The sequence below is a fragment of the Mustelus asterias genome, chromosome 14 (assembly GCF_964213995.1).
Source record: "Mustelus asterias chromosome 14, sMusAst1.hap1.1, whole genome shotgun sequence".
In the NCBI taxonomy this organism is placed as follows: Eukaryota; Metazoa; Chordata; class Chondrichthyes; order Carcharhiniformes; family Triakidae; genus Mustelus; species Mustelus asterias.
Genome location: NC_135814.1, coordinates 81,558,796 through 81,582,771, shown reverse-complemented (window position 1 = coordinate 81,582,771; position 23,976 = coordinate 81,558,796). Strand labels below are relative to the sequence as shown.

General features: G+C 43.2%; 1 protein-coding gene across 1 annotated transcript in view; it reads left to right on the top strand.

The window, feature by feature from the left end:
* Positions 1–23,976, top strand: part of unc80 (unc-80 homolog (C. elegans)) — a 505,340-nt gene that overhangs the window by 158,569 nt on the left and 322,795 nt on the right. The window contains exons 19-22 of the mRNA XM_078227718.1: positions 67–275; positions 14,325–14,431; positions 18,180–18,267; positions 19,165–19,337. Coding sequence (XP_078083844.1) covers positions 67–275; positions 14,325–14,431; positions 18,180–18,267; positions 19,165–19,337 — 577 coding nt within the window. The remainder of the gene's footprint in view (positions 1–66; positions 276–14,324; positions 14,432–18,179; positions 18,268–19,164; positions 19,338–23,976) is intronic.

Below are 23,976 nucleotides of genomic sequence, written 5' to 3'. Positions count from 1 at the left end.
TAAAATGTAATTGTTTCAGTGAAGCTTTTGTCAACAGATTATTGTTTGTATTTCTTAAATTAACAGTGAAGAACAAATTCCAGGAGCACTTTTGGGCCGAAAAGACTTTTGGCGCAAAATGTTTAAATCGCAAAGTGCTGCAAGTGATACAAGCAGCCAATCTGAGCAAGACACCTCTGAATGCACAACAGCTCATTCTGGAACCACTACAGACAGACACTCACGGTCACGATCCAGAAGAATCTCTCTGAGGAAGAAACTCAAACTTCCCATTGGTAGGTTCTCTCTTTATCTAGGCCATATCATGTCTAGACCTGTTACAAAGAGACAATAGATAGGACATAGGTTGTATCATTGAAAGTATATAAAGCATACATAATAAGTATTGGTTCAGGTGAAATAAAATCCATGATATTAAAATTCAACCACAAGGAGATATTTATTAAAAGATAAGTTTCAAATAAAACAACCCCCATCCTTATGTGCCTCATGGGCGGCACGGTAGCACAGTGGTTAGCACTGCTGCTTCACAGCTCCAGGGTCCTGGGTTCGATTCCCGGCTCGGGTCACTGTCTGTGTGGAGTTTGCACATTCTCTTCGTGTCTGCGTGGGTTTCCTCCGGGTGCTCCGGTTTCCTCCCACAGTCCAAAGATGTGCGGGTTAGGTTGATTGGCCATGCTAAAAATTGCCCTTAGTGTCCTGAGATGTGTAGGTTAGAGGGATTAGCGGTTAAAGATGTGGGGATATGGGGGTAGGGCCTGGGTGGGATTGTGGTCGGTGCAGACTCGATGGGCCGAATGGCCTCTTTCTGTACTGTAGGGTTTCTATGATTTCTATGATAACCTCTTGTGCATTAACTATATCATGGGGCGGCACGGTAGCACAGTGGTTAGCACTGCTGCTTCACAGCTCCAGGGTCCCGGGTTCGATTCCCGGCTCGGGTCACTGTCTGTGTGGAGTTTGCACATTCTCCTCGTGTCTGCGTGGGTTTCCTCCGGGTGCTCCGGTTTCCTCCCACAGTCCAAAGATGTGCGGGTTAGGTGGATTGGCCAGGTTAAAAATTGCCCCTTGGAGTCCTGAGGTGTGTAGGTTAGAGGGATTAGCGGGTAAATATGTGGGGGTAGGGCCTGGGTGGGATTGTGGTCGGTGCAGACTCGATGGGCCGAATGGCCTCCTTCTGCACTGTAGGGTTTCTATGATTCTATGAATTACAGAATGATAAGAGCACGGAAGGAGGCCATTCATCCTACCTTGCCTCACTCAGGTCCCTGCAAGAGCAACTCAATTAGTTCTACTCCTCAGCCCTTTCCCTGAAGTCCTGCAATTTATTTTTCTCTTCAGGTGCTTATCCTTTTGAAAGCCTTGATTGAATCTTTTTCGACTAACCTCTCAAGTAGTGCAATATAAATCCTAACCACTTGTTGCATAAAACAGATTTTTCTCACATTGCACTTGGTTCTTTTGTCAAACACCGTTAAATGGTGCCCTCTCGTTCTTGATCCTTTTACCAATTGGAATAGTTCTATCTATTCTGCCCAGATCCTCACGATTTTGAACATTTATTAAATATACCCTTCATCTTTGTCCAATGTATCCACTTATCACTGGAACCATATTTTTCTGAACTCTCTGCGTTTTTTCAAATATCTAAGGAAATTTTTAACAGTTTCTTCTGACTTAAATTCTACCTCGAATCACCTTCACTGCTTGTCTGTGTACATGGGCAAGGGCAACAGCAATGGAACATCTTAGATGAGATTATCGGAATTGCACACAATACTCCATATGGGCTCTTATCATTAAACATCAATGGGAAAAGTTCTTGGGATTGAGTCACATGTTTGCTTCCTTTCTTGCACTGAAATCAACTGATATAAAATAGACCTGGTGGGAAGAAATGAGTGGTTCAATTAGACTGACAGTGAGTCTGCAAATAAAAAAAATCACTTATTATTTTCCTCAGGGTAAGTTCTGTATCCCACAGTTCACCTTAATGCATTCACCAAAGGTGAAAAAGAAATATCAATAAGCCGACAGGATAATTAAAATCACTAGGAACTAAAGAGTGAATAGAAAAAATAAGACTATTATTTTGGTAGCAGAACAAAAGAAAATATTAATCCTGATAAAAATAGAAATGCAGAACCACACATTGAGAAACATAAAGATAGGAGCAGGAGGAGGCCATTTGGCCCTTCGCGCCTGATCCACTGCCATTCATCACGATCATGGGTGATCGTCCAACTCAATAGCCTAATTCTGCTTTCTCCCCAAGTGCTATATCTAGCCGCCTCTTGAATACAATCAATGTTTTAGCATCAACTACTTCCTGTGGTAACGAATTCCATAGGTTCACCACTCTTTGGGTGAAGAAATGTCTCCTCATCTCCATCCCAAATGGTCGACCCCGAATCCTCAGACTGTGGCCCCTGGTTCTGGACACACCCACCATCGGGAACATCCTCCCTGCATCTACCCTGTCTAGTCCTGTTGGAATTTTATAAGTCTCTGAGATTTCCCCCCCTCATTCATCTGAACTCCAGCGGAAACAATCCTAACCTAGTCAATCTTTCCTCATACATCAGTCCCGCCATCCTTGGAATCAGTCTGGTAAACCTTCGCTGCACTCCCTCGAGAGCAAGAACATTCTTTCTCAGAAAAGGAGACCAAAACTGCACACAATATTCGAGGTGTGGCCTCACCAAGCCCCTGTATATTTGCAGCAACACATCCCTGCTCCTGTTGCATGCGCCCCTCTCCCAATTTACAGCCATTTACTTAGTAATCTGCCTTCTTGTTTTTGTTCCAAAGTAAATAACCTCACATTTATCCAAATTACACTGCATCGGCCATTGATTTGCCCAATCACCCAACCTATCCTGATCATGCTGAAGGATCTCTGCATCCTCATCACAGTTCAACCTCCCAACCAACTTGGTATCATCTGCAAACTTTGAGATTTTACATTTTGTTCCCTCATCTAAGTCATTAATATATATTGAGAATAGCTGGGGTCCCAGCACTGATCCCAGTGGCACTCCACCAGTTACTGTCTGCCAATTTGAAAAGGACACATTAATTCTTACTCTTTGTTTCCTCTCTGCCAACCAGTTTTCTATCCATCTCAATACATTTCTCCCAATCCCATGCGCTTTAATCTTGCATGATAATCTCTTGTGCGGGACTTTGTCAAACACTCTCTGAAAGTCCAAATATACTACAGCGACTGGCTCCCCCTTGTCAACTCAAGTAGTTACATCTTCAAAGAATTCCAACAGATTTGTCAAGCATGACTTCCCCTTCATAAATCTATACTGACTCTGTCTGATCCTGTCACTGCTTTCTAAATGCTCCGCTATAAAGTCCTTGATAATAGTTTCGAGAATTTTCCTCACTACCAGTTTTAGGCTTACTGGTCTATATTTCCCTGTTTTCTGTCTACCTCCCTTTTTGAGTATTGGAGTGACATTAGCTACCCTCCAATCTACAGGGACTGTTCCAGAGTCTATAGAGTCCTGGGAGATTACCTCCAATGCATCCACTATTGCTAGAGCCACTTTCTTAGGTACTCTGGGATGTAGATTTTCAGGCCCTGGGGATTTATCCGCCTTTAATCCCATCAATTTTCCCAGCAGCATTTCTCGACTAATATTGATCTCCCTCAATTCTTCCTTCTCACTAAGTCTTGCATTCTACAACATTTATGGTATCTTATTTGTGTCCTCTTTTGTAAAGAACCGAAGTATGTATTCAGTTGCCAATTATTTGTCCCTTATTATACATTCCTCTGTTTCTGTCTGTAGGGGACCTACATTTGTCTTGACCAACCTCTTTCTCTTCACGTATCTATAGAAACTCTTAGGGCTCGATTTTACCATTTTGATTCTAAGTGCCAAATCTGGGCGTAGTACAGATCCGAGCTTGAAATCCGCTTTCCAGCGCGCCCATACGCTTTTTGCTGGCTCCAGTCCAATCCGCACAGTGGGCGGGGCTTAGCGCTGCCGGAACGATCGGTGCTCTGAACTGCGCATACGCAATTCGAAAAAAATCTGAAAAAGCGCGCCCGTGTCAGATCGCAGATCTGAGGAGTAGAAATGATGCATTGACTTAAAATCATACCTGCGAGTAGATTTCTCACTCAGAATGACAATTATTTGTTAGTTTAAAAATATAACCTGTTCCTGTGCAAACCACTCAGAAGCAATAAACACAGCTGCATGTATGTAACTACAGTTGCAATTTGCATCATTCTTGCTGATCAGAAGTAACTTTTAATATTTCCATGATGCCACAAATCTGTGTTGTTAAACACAGATAATGAGTGGGTGCCGAAAGATTTCCATGGACTAGTCTGTCAGTCAGTGCTCCCACTGATCCATCCTGAACCAATATCTCTGTCCAGCTGCCTGGAAACCGTCGAGTCTCATCTGGAACAACTGAATTTGGTCAATAAATTATCTTTTTTGCCTTTGATGCTGAAACAAAAATCTCACCATTCACTGGACTCTGAAATGTCTTGCTGCACTTTACACTGGAGGCTGTCAGCTCTCTTCCAGCTGGTCCTATGTTGGCCACTTCAGTCATTACTGCAGTTGAAGAAAAGTCTATGGTGACTGTATATTTCATCTAAAAGAATGCTGGCTTTTCACGCTGTGATATATGTGCGTTCAGTCTTTTGAGTTATGCCCCCTATTCCAGACATTAGATAAACATCCCTTCTGAAGTTTTTGTGGAGGAGCAAGGTCACATGACCCAGGACACCTACCTTTTGGCCAGTTTAATAATACAGACCCCCCTGGGAGGCAGGCCCCCCTCAGCAGACCCCCCCAACCAGAGATCCATCTGAGCCCCCTCCTCCGCCCCCCCAACCAGAGATCCATCTGGGCCCCCTCCTTCCCCTCCCCCCCAACCAGAGATCCATCTGAGCCCACCCCCCTCCTCCGGCGGCCGCCAGCGGAACGGTGTGAAGCCAGGTCACTTTAGCCGTGGCTCCAAGTCTGTGGCCAGGAAGGTGCTACAGGCTCTCGAAGGACTGAAGATGGTCGAGAAGGATGGTGGAGGGAGACCAGCGATCGAGGCAGGTTGGGGGTGTGGTCTGCCAAGGGGGGCCTGCCTCCCAGGGGGGGTCTGATCCCGGGGTGGGGCGGGTGTCAGCAGGGGGTGGGGTGCTCTGCCAGGGGGGTCTGCCTCCCGTCGGGGGGATCTGCCTCCAGGGGAGGGGTTGGTCTGCCAAGGTGGTTAGCTGGGGGGTCTGCCAGGGTGGGGGGGGTGGAGGGATTGCCACTGCTGGGGGGCATGGGCTGGATATCGGGGCGCTCTGAGAAGGATGGTCGAGAAGGATGGTGACTGCAGACTGACTTCACAAGGGCAGAGAGAGCTTCAGAGGTTCCCCTGCAGAATAGAAATCCGCTTCGGATTTTTATTTAGCAGGTCGCTAAAAGCGTGGATCCGGATCGGGCCGCGCGGTGGTAAAGTGGGATTTGGTGGTAGAGTTGTGCGCACGGTTCATTAAATCGATTTAAATGCATGCTAATGCATTTAAATCGTCGGGCCGCCCAATTTGGGCGTGGACCGGATCCGCGCCCGAATCGGGTGTCGGTAAAGTCGCGATTTGCTCGGATTCGAGTGCAGATTGCGTTAAAGGCCCGACGCCCGAATTTACCGTGATTTCGCGCCTGAAAACGGGCGCAAATTGGTGGTAAAATCGGGCCCTTAGTGTCAGTCTTTATGTTCCCTGTAAGCTTACTTTCGTACTGTATTTTCCCCTTCTTGATGAATCCCTTGGTCCTTCTTTGCTGAATTCTAAACTGCTCCCATTCCTCAGATCTATGAAAATAAATCAGTGAAAATAAATGATGTTAATAGTTCATGCAAAATCACAAATAGAAGGGTTGTGTGTGGTGGTAATAATCTGAGGTGTGTCTATTTCAATGCCAGGGGTATTGTGGGGAAGGCAGACGAGCTGAGGGCGTGAATCGACACATGGAACTATGACATTATAGCCATTAGTGAAACTTGGCTACAGGAGGGGCAGGACTGCAGCTCAATGTTCCAGGGTTCCGATGTTTCAGACGTGATAGAGGCAGAGAGATGAAGGGTAGGGGGGTGGCATTGCTAGTCAGGGAAAATGTTACAGCAGTGCTCAGGCAGGACAGATTAGAGGGCTTGTCTACCGAGGCCATATGGGTGGAGCTGAGAAACAGGAAAGGTATGACCACATTAATGGGGTTGTATTATAGACCACCCAATAGTCAGCGAGAATTGGAGGAGCAAATCTGCCAAGAGATAGTAGACAACTGCAGGAAACATAAAGTTGTGATAGTAGGGGATTTAAATTTTCCACATATAGATTGGGACTCCCATACTGTTAAAGGACTAGACGGGTTAGAGTTTGTAAAATATGCTCAGGAAAATTTTCTAAATCAATATATAGAGGTACCAACTAGAGAGGATGCAACATTAGATCTCCTATTAGGAAACGAGTTAGGACAAGTGACAGAAGTGTGTGTTGGGGAACACTTTGGTTCCAGTGATCATAACGCCATTAGTTTCAAGTTGATCATGGATACAGATAGATCTGGTCCTCGAGTTGAGGTTCTAAACTGGAAAAAGGCCAAATTTGAAGAAATGAGAAAGGATCTAAAAAGCATGGATTGGGACAGGCTGTTCTCTGGCAAGGATGTGAATGGTAAGTGGGAGGCCTTAAAAGGAGAAATTTTGAGAGTGCAGAGTTTGTATGTTCCTGTCAGGATTAAAGGCAAAGTGAATAAGAATAAGGAACCTTAGTTCTCGAGGGATATTGGAACTCTGATAAAGAAGAAGAGAGAGATGTATGACATGTATAGGCAACAGGGAGCAAATAAGACGCTTGAGGAATATAAAAAGTGCAAGAAACTACTTAAGAAAGTAATCAGGAGGGCTAAAAGAAGACATGAGGTTGCTTTGGCAGACAAGGTGAAGGATAATCCTAAGCGCTTCTACAGGTATATTAAGAGCAAAAGGACAGTAAGGGATAAAATTGGTCCTCTTGAAGATCAGAGTGGTCGGCTATGTTATGGAACCAAAAGAAATGGGGGAGATATTAAATGGGTTTTTTGCATCCGTATTTACTGAGGAAACTGGCATGGAGTCTATGGAAATAAGGCAAACAAGTAGGGAGGTCATGGAACCTATACAGATTAAAGGGGAGGAGGTGCTTGCTGTCTTGAAGCAAATCAGAGTAGATAAATCCCCAGGACCGGACAGGGTATTCCCTCAGACCTTGAAGGAGACTAGTGTTGAAGTTGCAGGGGCCCTGGCAGATATATTTAAAATGTCGGTATCCACGGGTGAGGTGCCGGATGATTGGAGGATAGCTCATGTTGTTCCGTTGTTTAAAAAAGGCTCAAAAAGTAATGCGGGAAATTATAGGCCGGTAAGTTTGACGTCAGTAGTAGGTAAATTATTGGAAGGAGTATTAAGAGATAGGATCTACAAATATTTGGATAGACAGGGACTTATTAGGGAGTGTCAACATGGCTTTGTGCATGGTAGGTCATGTTTAACCAATCTACTAGAGTTTTTCGAGGAGGTTACCAGGAAAGTGGATGAAGGGAAGGCAGTGGATGTTGTCTACATGTTGTCAGTAAGGCCTTTGACAAGGTCCTGCATGGGAGGTTAGTCAGGAAGGTTCAGTCGCTAGGTATACATGGAGAGGTAGTAAATTGGATTTGACATTGGCTCAATGGAAGAACAGTAAGAAGTCTCACAACACCAGGTTAAAGTATAACAGGTTTATTTGGTAGCAAATACCATAAGCTTTCGGAGCGTGCTGCTCCTTCGTCAGATGGAGTGGTTATCTGTTCTCCAACAGTGCAGACAGAACAGCTGGAGACAATACACATCTCTTTAACCTGTGTTTAATGTTCCCTCCAACCACATTATCTGTACCTTTTAAGACCTGGCTGGCTGTAGAGATTTGCATTCTAATTAGGATTCTGTAACTTGATTTCTGTGTCTGTGCACTGTTGGAGAACAGATAACCACTCCATCTGACGAAGGAGCAGCACGCTCCGAAAGCTTATGGTATTTGCTACCAAATAAACCTGTTGGACTTTAACCTGGTGTTGTGAGACTTCTTACTGTGCTTACCCCAGTCCAACGCCGGCATCTCCACATCAATGGAAGAAGCCAGAGAGTGGTAGTGGAGGATTGCTTCTCTGAGTGGAGGCCTGTGACTAGTGGTGTGCCGCAGGGATCGGTGTTGGGTCCATTGTTGTTTGTCATCTATATCAATGATCTGGATGATAATGTGGTAAATTGGATCAGCAAGTTTGCTGATGATACAAAGATTGGAGGTGTAGTGGACAGTGAGGAAGGTTTTCAAAGCTTGCAGAGGGATTTGGACCAGCTAGAAAAATGGGCTGAAAAATGGCAGATGGAGCTTAATGCAGACAAGTGTGAGGTATTGCACTTTGGAAGGCCAAACCAAAGTAGAACATACAAGGTAAATGGTAGGACACTGAAGAGTGCAGTAGAACAGAGGGATCTGGGAATACAGATACATAATTCCCTAAAAGTGGCATCACAGGTAGATCGGGTCATAAAGAGTGCTTTTGGTACATTGGCCTTTATGAATCAAAGTATTGAGTAAACGAGTTGGAATGTTATGGTGAGGTTATATAAGACGTTGGTGGGGCCGAATTTAGAGTATTGTGTGCAGTTTTGGTCACCTAATTACAGGAAGGATATTAATAAGGTTGAAAGAGTGCAGAGAAGGTTTACAAGGATGTTGCCGGGACTTGAGAAACTGAGTTACAGAGAAAGGTTGAATAGGTTAGGACTTTATTCCCTGGAGCGTAGAAGAATGAGGGGAGATTTGATAGAGGTGTATAAAATTATGGTGGGTATAGATAGAGTGAATGCAAGCAGGCTTTTTCCACTGAGGCTAGGGGAGAAAATGACTTGAGGACATGGGTTAAGGGTGAGGGGGGAAAAGTTTAAAGGGAATATTAGGGAGGGCTTCTTCACACAGAGAGTGGTGGGAGTTTGGAATGAGCTGCTAGATGAGGTGGTGAATGTGGGCTCACTTTTAACATTTAAGAAAAACTTGGACAGGTACATGGATGAGAGGGATGTGGAGGGATATGGTCCAGGTTCAGGTCAGTGGGACTAGTCACAAAAATGGTTCGGCACAGGCAAGAAGGGCCAAAAGGCCTGTTTCTGTGCTGAAATGTTCTATGGTTCTATTATTTTTCTTGGCCAGTCTGTATACTTCTTCCTTAGATCGGATATTCTCTCTAATTTCTTTTGTAAGTCATGGATTGGCCCTCTTACCCATTTTGCTTTTGTGCCAGACAGGAATAAACAGTTGCTGCAGTCGCACCATGCATTCATGTTTGCCATTGCCTACCCACTGTCATCCCTTTAAGTAACTCTCCCAAATCTATCAAGGGCAACTCGTGCCTCATGTCTCCATAGTTTCCTTTATTAAGATTCAGCACCCTAGTCTCCGAATCAACTACTTCACTCTCCATCTTAATAAAAAATTCTATCATATTATAGTCGCTCATTCCCAAAGGGTCTCACACAGCTAGATAGGCAATGATTCCCTCCTCATTACACAGTACCCAGTCTAAGATGGCCTGCTCTCTAGTTGGTTCTCCCACATATTGGTCAAGAAAACCATCCCGTATACACTCCAGGAATTCCTCCTCTACGGCATTGTGGCTAATTTGATATCTATGTGCAGATTAAAATCACCCATGATCACCGATATTCCCTTATCATATGCATCTGTAATTTTGTGTTTAATGCCATTCCCAACATCACCACTGCAGCTTGGGGGTCCATATATGACACCCACTAACGTTTTTTGCCCCTTGGTATTTTTCAATTCTACCCATACAGACTCCACATTGTCAGAGCTTTCGCACTATTCTTTCTCACTATTGTATTAATTTCCTCTTTAACCAGCAATGCCTTTCCACCACCTTTTCCTTTATGTCTGTCCTTCCTAAATACTGAATACCCTGGGACATTCAGTTCCCATCCCTGGTCACCCTACAGCCAGGCCTCCGTAATCCCAATTATATCGTACCCGTTTACATCTATTTGTACGATTAGTTCATCCACTTTATTGCAAATGCTCCACACATTAAGGCACCGAGCCTTTAAGCTTGTCTTACTAACATTGTTTCTCTCGCTCCCAATATTTTTCTTTATAGTCCTGATTGAATTTTGTCCTTAGTTTCTCTGCCTATCACTTTTCTTATTCACTGTTCTACCTTTTGTTTTTGTCCTTGCTCCCTCCTTCTCTGACTCCTTATCCTTCTGGCATATTAGTTTAAACCCTCCCCAACCGCTCTGGCAAACATTCCCCCAGGACATCAGTTCCAGTCCTTTCTGTATTTGGAGATAAAAACAGGTTAATCACTTGTGGTGACCTTCCATCCTGGCTTGGATCTGCATCATTTCCTGGTTTTATTTTGCATTTTAAGCATCAATAACTATCTTTCTTCTGATATTTAACAAGGATAACGTGATACATGGCACATCTGGTCCTGATCTGCATTATAGGGTAATGAGACCTGAGACATGTTCACTATCCCATTTACAGAACTATCTCGTAATGCCCCAAGGCCAGCACATTTCTGTGCTATGATCACAGAATTGATTTGAATTAAAGCCCCTCACAATAATATGATGACAGCAGCTTAGCAGTGCTCCATGCATTTGAGGTCCATTTACAAGTACTTCAGGGTAGGATTTAATCAGCGATTATATTTTTACTTCATTATGTGCGCTCCATCTCAAACTGTCATAGAGCCATTATAGCAGTCAAGGAAGCCATTCAGCCTATCGGCTCCATCATGGCCTTCTGTAGAGCAATCCAATCAGTTCATTCCCACACTCTATCCCCTTGGCCCTGTAAGTTTATTTCCCTCAAGCATCTATTCAATTTCCTTTTGAAATAATTGATTGTCTCTGCTTCCAGCAACTTCCGAGACAGTGAGTTCCAGATCAATGCCACATGTTGAGTAAAACAAGTTCTTTCTCACACCTTGTTCCTTTTGCTGAAAACTTTAAATTTATGTCCCCTAGTCCTTGCACCATCAGCTAATGAAAACAGCTTTTTTCTTCGATGTTATTTAGACATGTTATAATCTTGTACACCTTTATCAGATATCCCTTCAATCTGCTTCAGTCCAAGGAGAACAACCTCAACTTCTCCGACCTAACCTTGTAGCTAAATTCCCTCACCCCTGGAACCATTTGTAAGAGATGCAACACGTGTCCTTTTTCCTCTTCTCACCATCCAAAACTCCAATCACCCTTTCCAGAAGAAACAGTGATTTTTTTGCACCTCTTTCAATTTAGTACGCTATATTTGCTGTTTATGATGTGATCCCCTTCAATTTGGGGAAACCTGACACTGCTGTGTCAAAAACTTCTATTCTATCTACAAGTATGACCCAGAGGGCCCGATTTTACCATCAATTGCGCCCATTTTCGGGCGCGAAACTTGGTAAAGTCGGGCGTGAGGCAAGTAGCATGATCTGTGCCTGCCTCCGCGCCGGTTCCCCCTTTACCAAGGCCCGAAAATGGCCGTGAAACGGGCGTGACAGCCATTTAAATGCATTTGCTGAAAACTTTAAATTTATGTCCCCTAGTTGCATGCATTTAAATTGACTTAATGGGCTGCACGCCCAACCTTACCGGCACTTTCCCCTTTACCCTTGCGTTCGCCCATCCAGAATCGGCGCGAAACAGACATGCTCTGCAAAAGTCCGATTCGGGCACTCCAGCTAGTGAGGAGGTAAGTGCCGAGTGTCCAATGGCTCTCTGTTTGAGATTGGTGGGGTGGGGGGAGAGGGGGTCCGCTGCCACTCTGCGTGTGATCAGTAAGGGGGAAAGGGGGGTCTGCTGCCACTCTGCCCGTGATCAGTGAGGGGGAAGGGGGGGTCCGTTGCCACTCTGCCTGTGATCAGTGAGGAGGAAGTGGGAGAGGGGCCCGCGATCGGTCTGGGTGGCGGAGGGGTGGGGGGATAAGGGAGTCAGTAATGTTGTGGGGGTGGGGCAATGTCAGTGAGGGGACCAGGGGGGTGCATTATCCCGTCCGGGAGGGATGTGGCAGGAGAGCCGCATTCCATCATTTCTTTTCTGCGCATGCGCAGTTGGAGGCACCGATAAGAGCTGCAGGGTTTCAGGTGCGTTGAGCCCTGCCCACATGCTTGTGCAGCGTGATTCGGAATTGCTGATATTTTTTCAAGCAGAGTGCATATGAGGGCGCCTGAGAACGTGTCTAAAACTCAGATCTGAAACGCTCCCAGTTTCAAGTCCACCCAGCACTTAGAATCAAAATGGTAAAATAGGGCCCAGAGTTTCCAATTACCTGTTATTTTAATTCTGCAATTGCTTACACTCTGACCTTTTTATCCATGGTCTCCTGCGATGTTCCAGTATAGTTAAAGCAAGCTTGAGGAATAGGATCTCAAATTTCAATTTGACACTTTACAGTCTTTTTTTAAATTCAATCGTGGGATGTGGGCATCGCTGGCTTGCTAGCATTTATTGCCCATCCCTTATTGCCCGAAAGCACTTGAGAGTCAACCACATTACTGTGGCTCTGGAATCACATGTAGGCAAGACCAGGTAAGGATGGCAGATTTCCTTCCCTAAAGGACATTAGTGAACCAGATGGGTTTTTCCAACAATCAACAATGGTTTCATGGTCAGCAGTAGATTCTTAATTCCAGATAGTTTTTAATTGAATTCAAATTCTACCATCTGCTGAGATTTGAACCCGGGTCCTCAGAACGTTAGCTGAGTTTCTGGATTAATAGTCTAGCGATAATATCACGAGGCCATCATTGGGCTAACCAATTTTAGATTGTAACTTCTGCCCCCATTTTGTTTTTATTTGCATTACTGATTGTTTTTGCCTTTCTTGCTGATCTCGTTTCCTTTTCTTTGCTTTTCAACAGTAGCTATTCGCAATCCGACCATTCACCCCTTTACATATATTTTTTGTGTCTTTACTTGTTATATTACAATGCTCTTTGGCCTTGCACCACATATCTTTTAGACAATTAATCTTTCCTGCCCTCCATCCTTTTGCAGACCTTCCCTTCTGTTCTTTTCCTCACCCTCCACTTCCCTGCTTTCACTTGCTAAAAACCTCCCACAGTTCTAACTTCTCTCAGTTGTGATGAAAGGCCACAGATTATCACATTAACTCAGTTTCTCTCTCCACACCTGCTGATATTTCCAGTGTTTTCTGTTTATATGCTTTCCATATAGTGATACTTTGTTTGAACCTCAGTTTCAATATACATTTAAATTTAGATCCATTTTTTGTTGAGAGTTGTAAAGTTATAAGGCAGGTCATGAAACCTCTTCACCCCAAGGTGCAACGAAAGCTACCATGAGTAGACCAGAAATCCTATGTAACTGGTAGTGTCAACATTTGTTACACATTCCTAATTGCTCTTAAACTGAATGACATGCTAGGCCATTTCAGAGGGAAGTTAAGAGTTAACCACATCAGGATCTGGAGTCACAGGTAGGTCAAACTGATGGAAGATTGTCCTTCCTAAAGATAATTTTTACAATAATTGATGATGGTGGTCATGGTCACATAGAATTCCAGATTTGTTAAGTGAATTTAAACTCTCCAGCTACAATGGTGGGATTTGAACTCAGGTTCCCAGAGCATTAGTCTGTACGTCTGGATTACTTGCCCAGTGACATTATTACTACACCACCATCTCCATCACTGCTTCAGAAATCTTTGTGGAGACTTTTCAGACCTTCCCACCTAAAAGATTGACAGTGGGTGACCTCAGTGGAGATTTAATCATAGAATCATAGAAACCCTACAGTGCAGAAGGAGGCCATTCGGCCCATCGAGTCTGCACCGACCACAATCCCACCCAGGCCCTACCCCCACATATTTACCCGCTAATCCCTCTAACCTATGCATCTCAGGACACTAAGGGGCAATTTTTAACCTGGCCAATCAACCTAACCCGCACATCTTTGGACTGTGGGAGGAAACCGGAGCACCCGGAGGAAACCCACGCAGACATGAGGAGAATGTGCAAACTCCACACAGACAGTGACCCGAGCCGGGAATCGAACCCGGGACCCTGGAGCTGTGAAGCAGCAGTGCTAACCACTGTGCCACCGTGCCGCCCTAATGGGGGAAAATTAAATAATTATTCATCAGAAATTTGCTTGTGGAGTATTGTAATATCTCCAATTGATTGGAACTGTAAGATAAACATATGTCTCAAAGAGCATACGAAGTTTAGAAATGACCAGTGTAAACAATGTTGTTATAGGAAACTGGCTGAAACGCTCTTCGCTGTCAGGATTAGCAGATGGTGTTGAAGACCTCCTGGACATAAGTTCTGTGGACAGACTTTCATTTATACGGCAGAGTTCTAAGGTGCAGAGAGAAGTTTTTTTTACCTTTAATGGAATCAACATTGTTTTAGTTAACTTTTTCATTTATTATGCACGCCGGGGAATAAAGACTTTGCTTTTATATAGCAGTTTGCCACATTCATAAAATGTATCAATGTGCTCTGCATTTGATTAATTATTTTTGATGTATGGCTACCTCTGTTAAGTCGGCTAACATTTGTAATTTGTATTGCTTAATGGCTTAAGCATTTTCCTGGGAATACTTAAAAGTTATCTTATGCTACCAAAGCTCAACATCAGAATATACATTCAGCATTACTTTCCTGTCGATATCCAAATTGACTCATGGCATGGGAATGCATTTTCTAAGGTGTGTCTCAATTTACTGGTACAGTATTACAAAAGTCCTGAATAGATTTTAATAGTATTACCCAGCTTAAATTTCATTGAAATTCGGTTATTCTGTGATGGTGTCATGTCATCAAAAGAATGGTTTTATCACGATGGACTGTAACGATTTTTGCCAATTAGAAAACTTTTTGACTTACTGTGATTTGTAAGTTTACTTAAATGTCAATGGTAGTAGTGGCAGGTATGGTATAACCAGAATTTAATAGTTCGACATTCTCGGAGATGGACCAAACTATCAGGCTGCATTTAAATTCTGTTATTTTCTAAATTGTCTATAGATATTGTCATTCTAAGCTTCCGTGACTAAGCATTTTGGAGCTAACTGACAGCAGTAATAGTTGGCTAAGGTGGACATTAGTGTGAGGTTTGGCATTTAAACAATCCCTGATGAAAAATGAAACCAAATGATACCTTTACTATTCATTGCATATACTATTATAATAACCTAGTTATCTACGACATTTGTCACAAGTTTACCATATTACCATAGAAGACTATCAAATAAAATTATTGCAATTATTTTAAAGCATTATTTCTTTGATCCATGTTATAGAATCATAGAATCCCTACAGTTCAGGAGGAGGTTATTCAGCCCATCGAGTCTGTACCGACAACAATCCTACCTAGGCCCTATCCCTGTAACCCCACGTATTTACCTTACTAATCCCTCCAACAGTAAGGTGAAATTTACCATAGCCAATCCATCTAATCCACACATCTTTGGACTGTGGAAGGAAACCGGAGCATTCAGAGGAAATCCATGCAGACACAAGGAGAATGTACAAACTCCACACAGACAGTGACCTGAGGCCGGAATTGAACCCGGGTCCCTGATGCTATAAGGCTGCAGTGCTAAACAGTGTGCCACAATGCCGCCCCAATGATATAGATTACAGATCATTGAATCTTACAGTGCCAAAGGAGGCCACTTTTACTCATCGAACCTTCACCGACAACAGTCCCACCTATCCCTGTAACCGCACATATTTACCATGATAATTCCCGTGGCACTAAGGGCAATTTGGCAGGGCTGATCAACCTACCCTGCACATCTTTGAACTGTGGGAGGAAATCAGAGCACCCAAAGGAAACCCACGCAGACATGGGGAAAACATGCAAACTCCACACAGTCAGCTGCAGTTGGAATTGAACCCGGGTCCCTGGCGTTATGAAGCATTATTGCTATCTGTCCCGGCTGGAGACAATACACATCTCTTTAACCTGTGCTGAATCCTCTCTCCACTCACATTGTCTGTACCTTTAAGACTTGATTACCTGTAAAGACTCGCATTCCAATCATTATTTTGTAAATTGAGTTTGTGTCTTTATATGCCCTGTTTATGAACTGAAATCCCACTCACCTGACGAAGGAGCAGCGCTCCGAAAGCTAGTGGCTTTTGCTACCAAATAAACTTGTTGGACTTTGTTGGTGAGACTTCTTACTGTGTTTACCCCAGTCCAATGCCGGCATCTCCACATCATGGTTGTGAAGCAGCAGTGCTAACCACTATGCCACTGTGCTGCCCATAATAATGAATTGTCAGAGAATCATAGAATCACTGTAGTGCCAGAAGGAGGCCAATCAGCCCATCAAGTTTGCATTGACTCTCCGACAGAGCATCTTACTTATCCCCCCCCCATGTCCAAACCTCATAACCCCATACATTTATCCCGCTAATTCCTCTAGCTACACCTCTTTGGAGACACTTAGGGGCAATTTAGCATGGCCAATCCTCCTAACCTGCACATCTTTAGACTGTGGGAGGAATTTGGAGCACCCTGAGGAAACCCACGCAGACACAGGGAGAATGTGCAAACTCCACAGGAACAGCCACTCAAGCCAGAATCAAACACAGGTTCCTGGCGCTGTGAGGCAGCAGTGCCACCGTGCTGTCCCTGTTGAATGTAAATCAAAAAGGTTTAATTTGAATGAACTCTGTGGCTCCTAGGTAAATGTGTTGTATGGTGAGGCTCACAGGCCAGGAAGATCCCATGTTCAATTCTTGGCCTGTGCTAAATCAGCTACTTCCACCAGCCAGTAGTGTATTTTCTATTTGATGACGACTCCCTGGGCTTTGGAGAGGAACAGATTGTCAAGGGTTCCTGCTCTGGGTAGCTGCCGACATCCATTAGAAGTGCATTGTGGATGCTAGATGTAGATAGTTGAAAGATCTCTAAGTTGTTGGTTTCATGAATTAAAACTTCCACTTAACCAAAGCATTTGAAGATTGCCATCTTCTTGGAACAGTATTGCAATGTGAGTTGCAGAATCAGGTGAACAAGGTGCAAGTACGACTTCTAGTTCAGTTTCAATTTAAAAGGCATTTACAGACCTTTAACTAACTATATTGGCACTCCAAAATGTTGGCCACATGTGTGCTAACTCCTCGCTATCACCCGCATCGTGGCTATTGAAATTGGCAGAATTGGAAATTCATTTAGAAGCAAATATGCATAAACACAGGGAGCAGTCTTGCCACTGAAATTTCTATTCTATTAATGCCATAGGCATCACTGCACCCCCTAGAATATCTATGAAGGTAGGGCAAGTTCCACAATGCCTCTGTGTGCCCTGATGCCTGTGTAGTTGGGCAGGGGTCGCCCTGATGCTTGTGGGGGGTTCCTCCATGTCTATGGGGGTTGGGGGGAGTTTACTTTGTGTGTATTTGGCTCACCATTTAAAAATGGTGCCTTAATCTCTGTGGAACAAGCCTTGCCAGCTCTATCAGGCCCTGCCCCACCAGAGTGTCGGCAAACCACTCCCCTAAATTCTTTGTGCACTGACCGCTAGAAAATCTGGAGTGAAACTTGGCTGTGCAGCTGGAGAGTAACACGCTGATTTTCAATCTGAAACTGACACTCTGACAAATTATGGGACAATTATACTCAAAAGATCCAAGTTGAAGATGAGGAGGGGAGTTCTCCCAATATTTATCCCATGAGCAATAGAGTATCTGGTCATTATTCCATTACTCTTTTTGTTAGCTTGCCGTGTGTAAATTGATTGGCAAACATTCCAATACTACAAAAGTTGACCATGCTTCCAAAATATTTCACTGTGATGTACTGATATATGCTTTGATATACTTTAGAGCAACCTGAGGCTCTGAAAGATACCATATAAATGCAAGTTCTTTCATTAATTCTTGCTTTAAATATTCGATTGCCTCATTAATAGTTATTTAAGAACTTACTTTGTTTCTGCAGGTATTATGTGGATGGGACTTTGGAGAAGAAAGTCTTATGAGCACAGGATTGTGGATGTATTTCTTTCATAGTATTAGAAATGAGCGCCTATTGATTTCTAAAGTTCTGGAAGAAAGCAAATGCTTATTGGTTTATAATGTTTTTGCACACAGGTGAAATTTAATAGTGCAGTTAAGCTCTCAGAAGGTGAGGGCCTGGAGGATGGGCGAGACGAAGAGGAAAACTTCTTCAAGCGTCTTGGTAAATGGCGTTCCGGTCGAAGAAATCCATCTAAGCTTCATCACACAGAAGAAAAAGATGGTATTTACCACAACATCTGATTCCAGAATTACTTTTGTCCTTCTTCATTCCATCTCTCTGTTATTTTGGCTTTTAATTACTTTACTCCTTCTTTAGCCATCCTCTTGCTCTTTATTATTTATAAAAAAAATTTTTATTCATTCATGGGGCATGGGTGTTACTGACTTGGCCAGCATTTATATTGCCCATCTTAATTGCCCTTGAGAGGGGAATTAACTTGAAGGTGGTGAGCCACCTTCTTGAACCGCTGCAGTCCATCTGGTGTAGGAACGCCAACGGTGTTGTTTAGAAGGGAATTTCAGCATTTTAACTAAGCGACAGTGAAGGGAAGGTGATGGTTCCAGGTCAGGCTGGTGTGTGACTTGAAGGGGAACTTGCAGGTAGTGGTGCTTCTGTGCTTTTGCTGCTTCTCGGTGGTGGAGGTCGCAGGATTAGAAGGTGCTATCAAAGGAGCCTTAGTGAGTTGGTGTAGCGCACTGCCAGGATGCCAGGGCGGGGCCTGTAGGGAACCTGGGGTTCCCCAGAGGCCCTGTCCCTACTGTGCTGGGAATGCCAACCTGGCAGTGATATCTGAGGACCCATTGTAGATTAATTGATTGAGATTCAGTGCTACGATTAGTCAACAACGTTGTATCATGCAACTACTAGGATCGTAGAAAATAATGTAGGTGGGCCTATTTTCTTTCCGTCCAGCAATTGCAAATATGTTTCTTTAAAATTACATCTGTCTGAATAGATTTTACTATATCTATTAACCTAACCTTTTTTGACAAAGACACTTCATTCTGATTACATTTTGATTGGTGCAATTTAATGTTACGTTTTATATTTTTACAGGCTGTCGTAGTTTTGAGGAACACCTTGCAGCCAGTCAAGAAGGAATCAAAAACAAAAATATTGTGAATCTTGGTGCGATTAGACAGGGCATGAAACGCTTCCAGTTCCTTTTAAACTGCTGTGAACCTGGCACAATCCCTGATGCTTCAATCCTAGCTGCAGCTCTTGACCTGGTAAAAGAAACGTTTTGTATTTTGTCCACGAGTTTCTGTTTTGGTGAATGTGCCAATGTGGGTTCTTTCTGAAGTTAAAGTTAGAAAACTTCCACTGTTAAATGATAGGAGTTGAGGGAGGTTCTTTAAATTCATTCAAAACAAAGATTGGTTAGAATATGGAACTAGCCACCACAATAGTACTTGACGTGAATAACATAGATGCATTTAAGGACAAGCAAGATAAATACATGAGGAATAAAAGGATATGCTGATGGGTGGGATGAAGTAGAGTGGGGAAAAAGGTAGTGCGGCACGAAAACACCAATATAGATCTGTTAGGCTTGAATGATCTCTTTATGTCCTGTAAATTCTATATAATTCTGTTAGCTGTTTGCAGCAAAATCTTAATGAGGTGTAAATATTTTTTTATAAATTCACTTTTACAATTTAATTATAAATTTCAAGCAGTTGAGTTCTTACAAACATACAAAATCAATGAACAGGAAAAGACCAGCTACTCAATAAAACCTGGAGCATCACAATTAGGTACCTGCCCACCATCAGTCTTCTAATCTTCTAGGAGAGGCGAAGAAAAGGGAAAAAAAATATGGACAGTTAGAGAAATAAAAATCTGGGTAAGTCCTCTCCAATCCACTTAGGGAATTGAACATAGTCCAGGAGACCACTTTGACTCTAAATGCATATATATTCATAAAATGTGACCTTCCAAATTCAGTGTGGATTTGTAAAGGATAAGTCATATCTAACAAACCTAACTGAAATTTTTGAGCAAGTAACTAAAGTAGTAGAGAATGGAGTGTCTATGAAAGTTATTTATATGGATGTACAGAAGATCTTTGAAAAGGTTTCATATAAGAGACTGTTAACAAAATCGTTTGTGCATGGTACGCTCTCTCACTCACTTCCTTTCTCTTGCTGCTCTTTTCCAGAGCTCTTGCTCACGGTGAGTGTTCAAGAGAGGAAGTACACAACTTCTCAACATTGATTTTAAACCTTTGCAGAGTTCTGAATAATAAAGACAAGATATTTTCTTTCAACTGATTTTAACTCAGTGTTATGTGATGTATAACTGCACTTCGTCTTGGCACTGCCCAAGTGGATTACACTATACATAAATAAGTTGGAAGAAATCTGTCAGAGTTTGTCCCAATCCTTTGGAATATTAGTTTTGCTTGCAGAAGTTTATTTTCCTGCGCAGTCCTGACTGCCAAAATGTTGCAGACTGAGTGTATCTATCCTTGCCTTAAAAACATTTAATGAGGTAGCCTCAACTGCTTCACTGGGCAGGGAATTCCACAGATTCACAACCCTTTGTGTGAAGAAGTTCCTCCTCAACTCAGTCCTAAATCTGCTTCCCCTTATTTTGAGGTTATGCCCCCTAGTTCTACTTTCACCCGCCAGTGGAAACAACTTCCCTGCTTCTATCTTATCTATTCCCTTCATAATCATATATGTTTCGATAAGATCTCCCCTTATTCTTCTGAATCCCAATGAGTATAGCCCCAGTTTACTCAGTCTCTCCTCATAAGCCAGCTCTCTCAACTCCGGAATCAACCTAGTGAATCTCCTCTGCATCCCCTCCAGTGCCAGTATATCCTTTCTCAAGTAAGGAGACCAAAACTGTACACAGTACTCCAGGTGTGGCCTCACCAGCACCTTATACAGCTGCAACATAATCTCGCTGTTTTTAAACTCCATCCCTCTCGCAATAAAGGACAAAATTCCATTTGCCTTCTTAATTACCTGCTGCACCTGCAAACCAACTCCTGGAGATTCCTGCACAAGGACACCCAGGTCCCTCTGCACAGCAGCATGTTGCAATTTTTTACCTTTTAAATGAATAGTCCGTTTTGCTGTTATTCCTACCAAAATGGATGACCTCACATTTACCAACATTGTACTCCATCTGCCAGACCCTCACCCACTCACTTAGATTATCTCTCTCCCTACGCAGACTTTCAGCATCCTTTGCACACTTTGCTCTTCCACCCATCTTAGTGTCATCTGCGAATTTTGACACACTACACTTGGTCCCCAACTCCAAATTATCTCAAGTAGATCATCATCACTTTCCTGCTAGCAAATTCAGCATGTAAAATCACTGTACCTCCTTCCTATTTAATATGTAAAGCCACTGTACTGTCTTCCCATTTACTATGTAACATCACTGTACCTTCTTCCCATTAAATACGTAAAGTCACTGTACATTCTTCCCATTTAACATTTTACCATTCACTGTGCCATGCATTGTGTTGTTTAGAGTTTGTTAAAAAATCAAGGTTTTTGAGAAATAAACTTTTGAGGTGTTGAGGAGGATGAGCTATGGAAGAAAGGAAAACATGTCTTCGTTTAAAGATTTTTCAGTGGAGTTGAGCGTGGAGAGGGTGCATGCCTTCAGCTGTTCAGGTTAGACCCACTTGGCTTGCTGAGTTTGGAGATAGGAGGCCACATTGCAGTCAGTTAGCTGCTGAGTGCTGCTGGAATTATTCTGCTGCAGAGACATCAGGTGGTCAATGTGTCCAACGTAAGGAAACTTTATCAAAAATTGCTTACAGTTTGAATTTCTATTTTTCTTCCCATCAACATAGCATGGCAGTTTTGAATAAACTGAAGGTTGATAAGTCCCCTGGGCCTGATGAAATGTATCCTAGGATTCTTTGGGAGGCAAGGGATGAGATTGCAGAGCCTTTGGCTTTGATCTTTGGGTCCTCGCTGTCCACGGGGATAGTGCCAGAGGACTGGAGAGTGGCAAATGTTGTTCCTCTGTTTAAGAAAGGGAATAGAAATGACCCTGGTAATTATAGATCGGTTAGTCTTACTTCGGTGGTTGGTAAATTGATGGAAATGGTCCTTAGGGATGGGATTTATGACCATTTAGAAAGATGCGGATTAATCCGAGATAGTCAGCACGGATTCGTGAAGGGCAAGTCGTGCCTCACAAATTTGATAGAATTTTTTGAGGAGGTAACTAAGTGTGTTGATGAAGGTAGGGCAGTTGATGTCATATACATGGATTTTAGTAAGGTGTTTGATAAGGTCCCCCATGGTTGGCTTATGATGAAAGTAAGGAGGTGTGGGATAGAGGGAAAGTTGGCCGATTGGATAGGTAACTGGCTGTCTGATCGAAGACAGAGGGTGGTGGTGGATGGAAAATTTTCCCTTAAGGTTAGACCCACTTGGTGGAATTATTCTGCTGCAGAGACATCAGGTGGTCAATGTGTCCAACGTAAGGAAACTTTATCAAAAATTGCTTACAGTTTGAATTTCTATTTTTCGTCCCATCAACATAGCATGGCAGTTTTGAATAAACTGAAGGTCGATAAGTCCCCTGGGCCTGATGAAATGTATCCTAGGAATCTTTGGGAGGCAAGGGATGAGATTGGAGGCAGGTTGCTAGCGGAGTGCCACAGGGATCAATGCTTGGTCCTCTGCTCTTTGTGATTTTTATTAATGACCTCGAGGAGGGGACTGAAGGGTGGATCAGTAAGTTTGCTGATGACACCAAGATTGGTGGAGTAGTGGATGAGGTGGAGGGCTGTTGTAGGCTGCAAAGAGACATAGATAGGATGCAAAGCTGGGCTGAAAAATGGCAAATGGAGTTTAACCCTGATAAATGTGAGGTGATTCATTTTGGTAGGACTAATTTAAATGTGGATTACAAGGTCAAAGGTAGGGTTCTGAAGACTGTGGAGGAACAGAGAGATCTTGGAGTCCATATCCACAGATCTCTAAAGGTTGCCACTCAAGTGGATAGAGCTGTGAAGAAGGCCTATAGTGTGCTAGCTTTTATTAACAGGGGGTTGGAGTTTAAGAGCCGTGGGGCTATGCTGCAACTGTACAGGACCTTGGTGAGATCACATTTGGAATATTATGTGCAGTTCTGGTCACCTCACTATAAGAAGGATGTGGAAGCGCTGGAAAGAGTGCAGAGGAGATTTACCAGGATGCTGCCTGGTTTGGAGGGTAGGTCTTATGAGGAAAGGTTGAGGGAGCTAGGGCTGTTCTCTCTGGAGCGGAGGAGGCTGAGGGGAGACTTAATAGAGGTTTATAAAATGATGAAGGGGATAGATAGAGTGAACGTTCAAAGACTATTTCCTCGGGTGGATGGAGCTATTACAAGGGGGCATAACTATAGGGTTCGTGGTGGGAGATATAGGAAGGATATCAGAGGTAGGTTCTTTACGCAGAGAGTGGTTGGGGTGTGGAATGGACTGCCTGCAGTGATAGTGGAGTCAGACACTTTAGGAACATTTAAGCGGTTATTGGATAGGCACATGGAGCACACCAGGATGATAGGGAGTGGGATAGCTTGATCTTGGTTTCAGATAAAGCTCGGTACAACATCGTGGGCCGAAGGGCCTGTTCTGTGCTGTACTGTTCTATGTTCTATGGTCAAGCATGAAATGAGTCATTTGAAGTACCACCAAAATATCAAATCTGATATAGGAAGTGCACTTTATTTTATAATTTGTTTTCCATAGACCATCCTTTACATTGAGATTTTCAATGAATTTTGAAATAAAATATTGTGACCCATTCAGCAATTTTGATATAGTATTCATTCAAATTGAAACTTATACCAAAAGATTAGCCATATGTAAATATTTTGTTTAATTCTTTGCGTCATTTTTAGTTA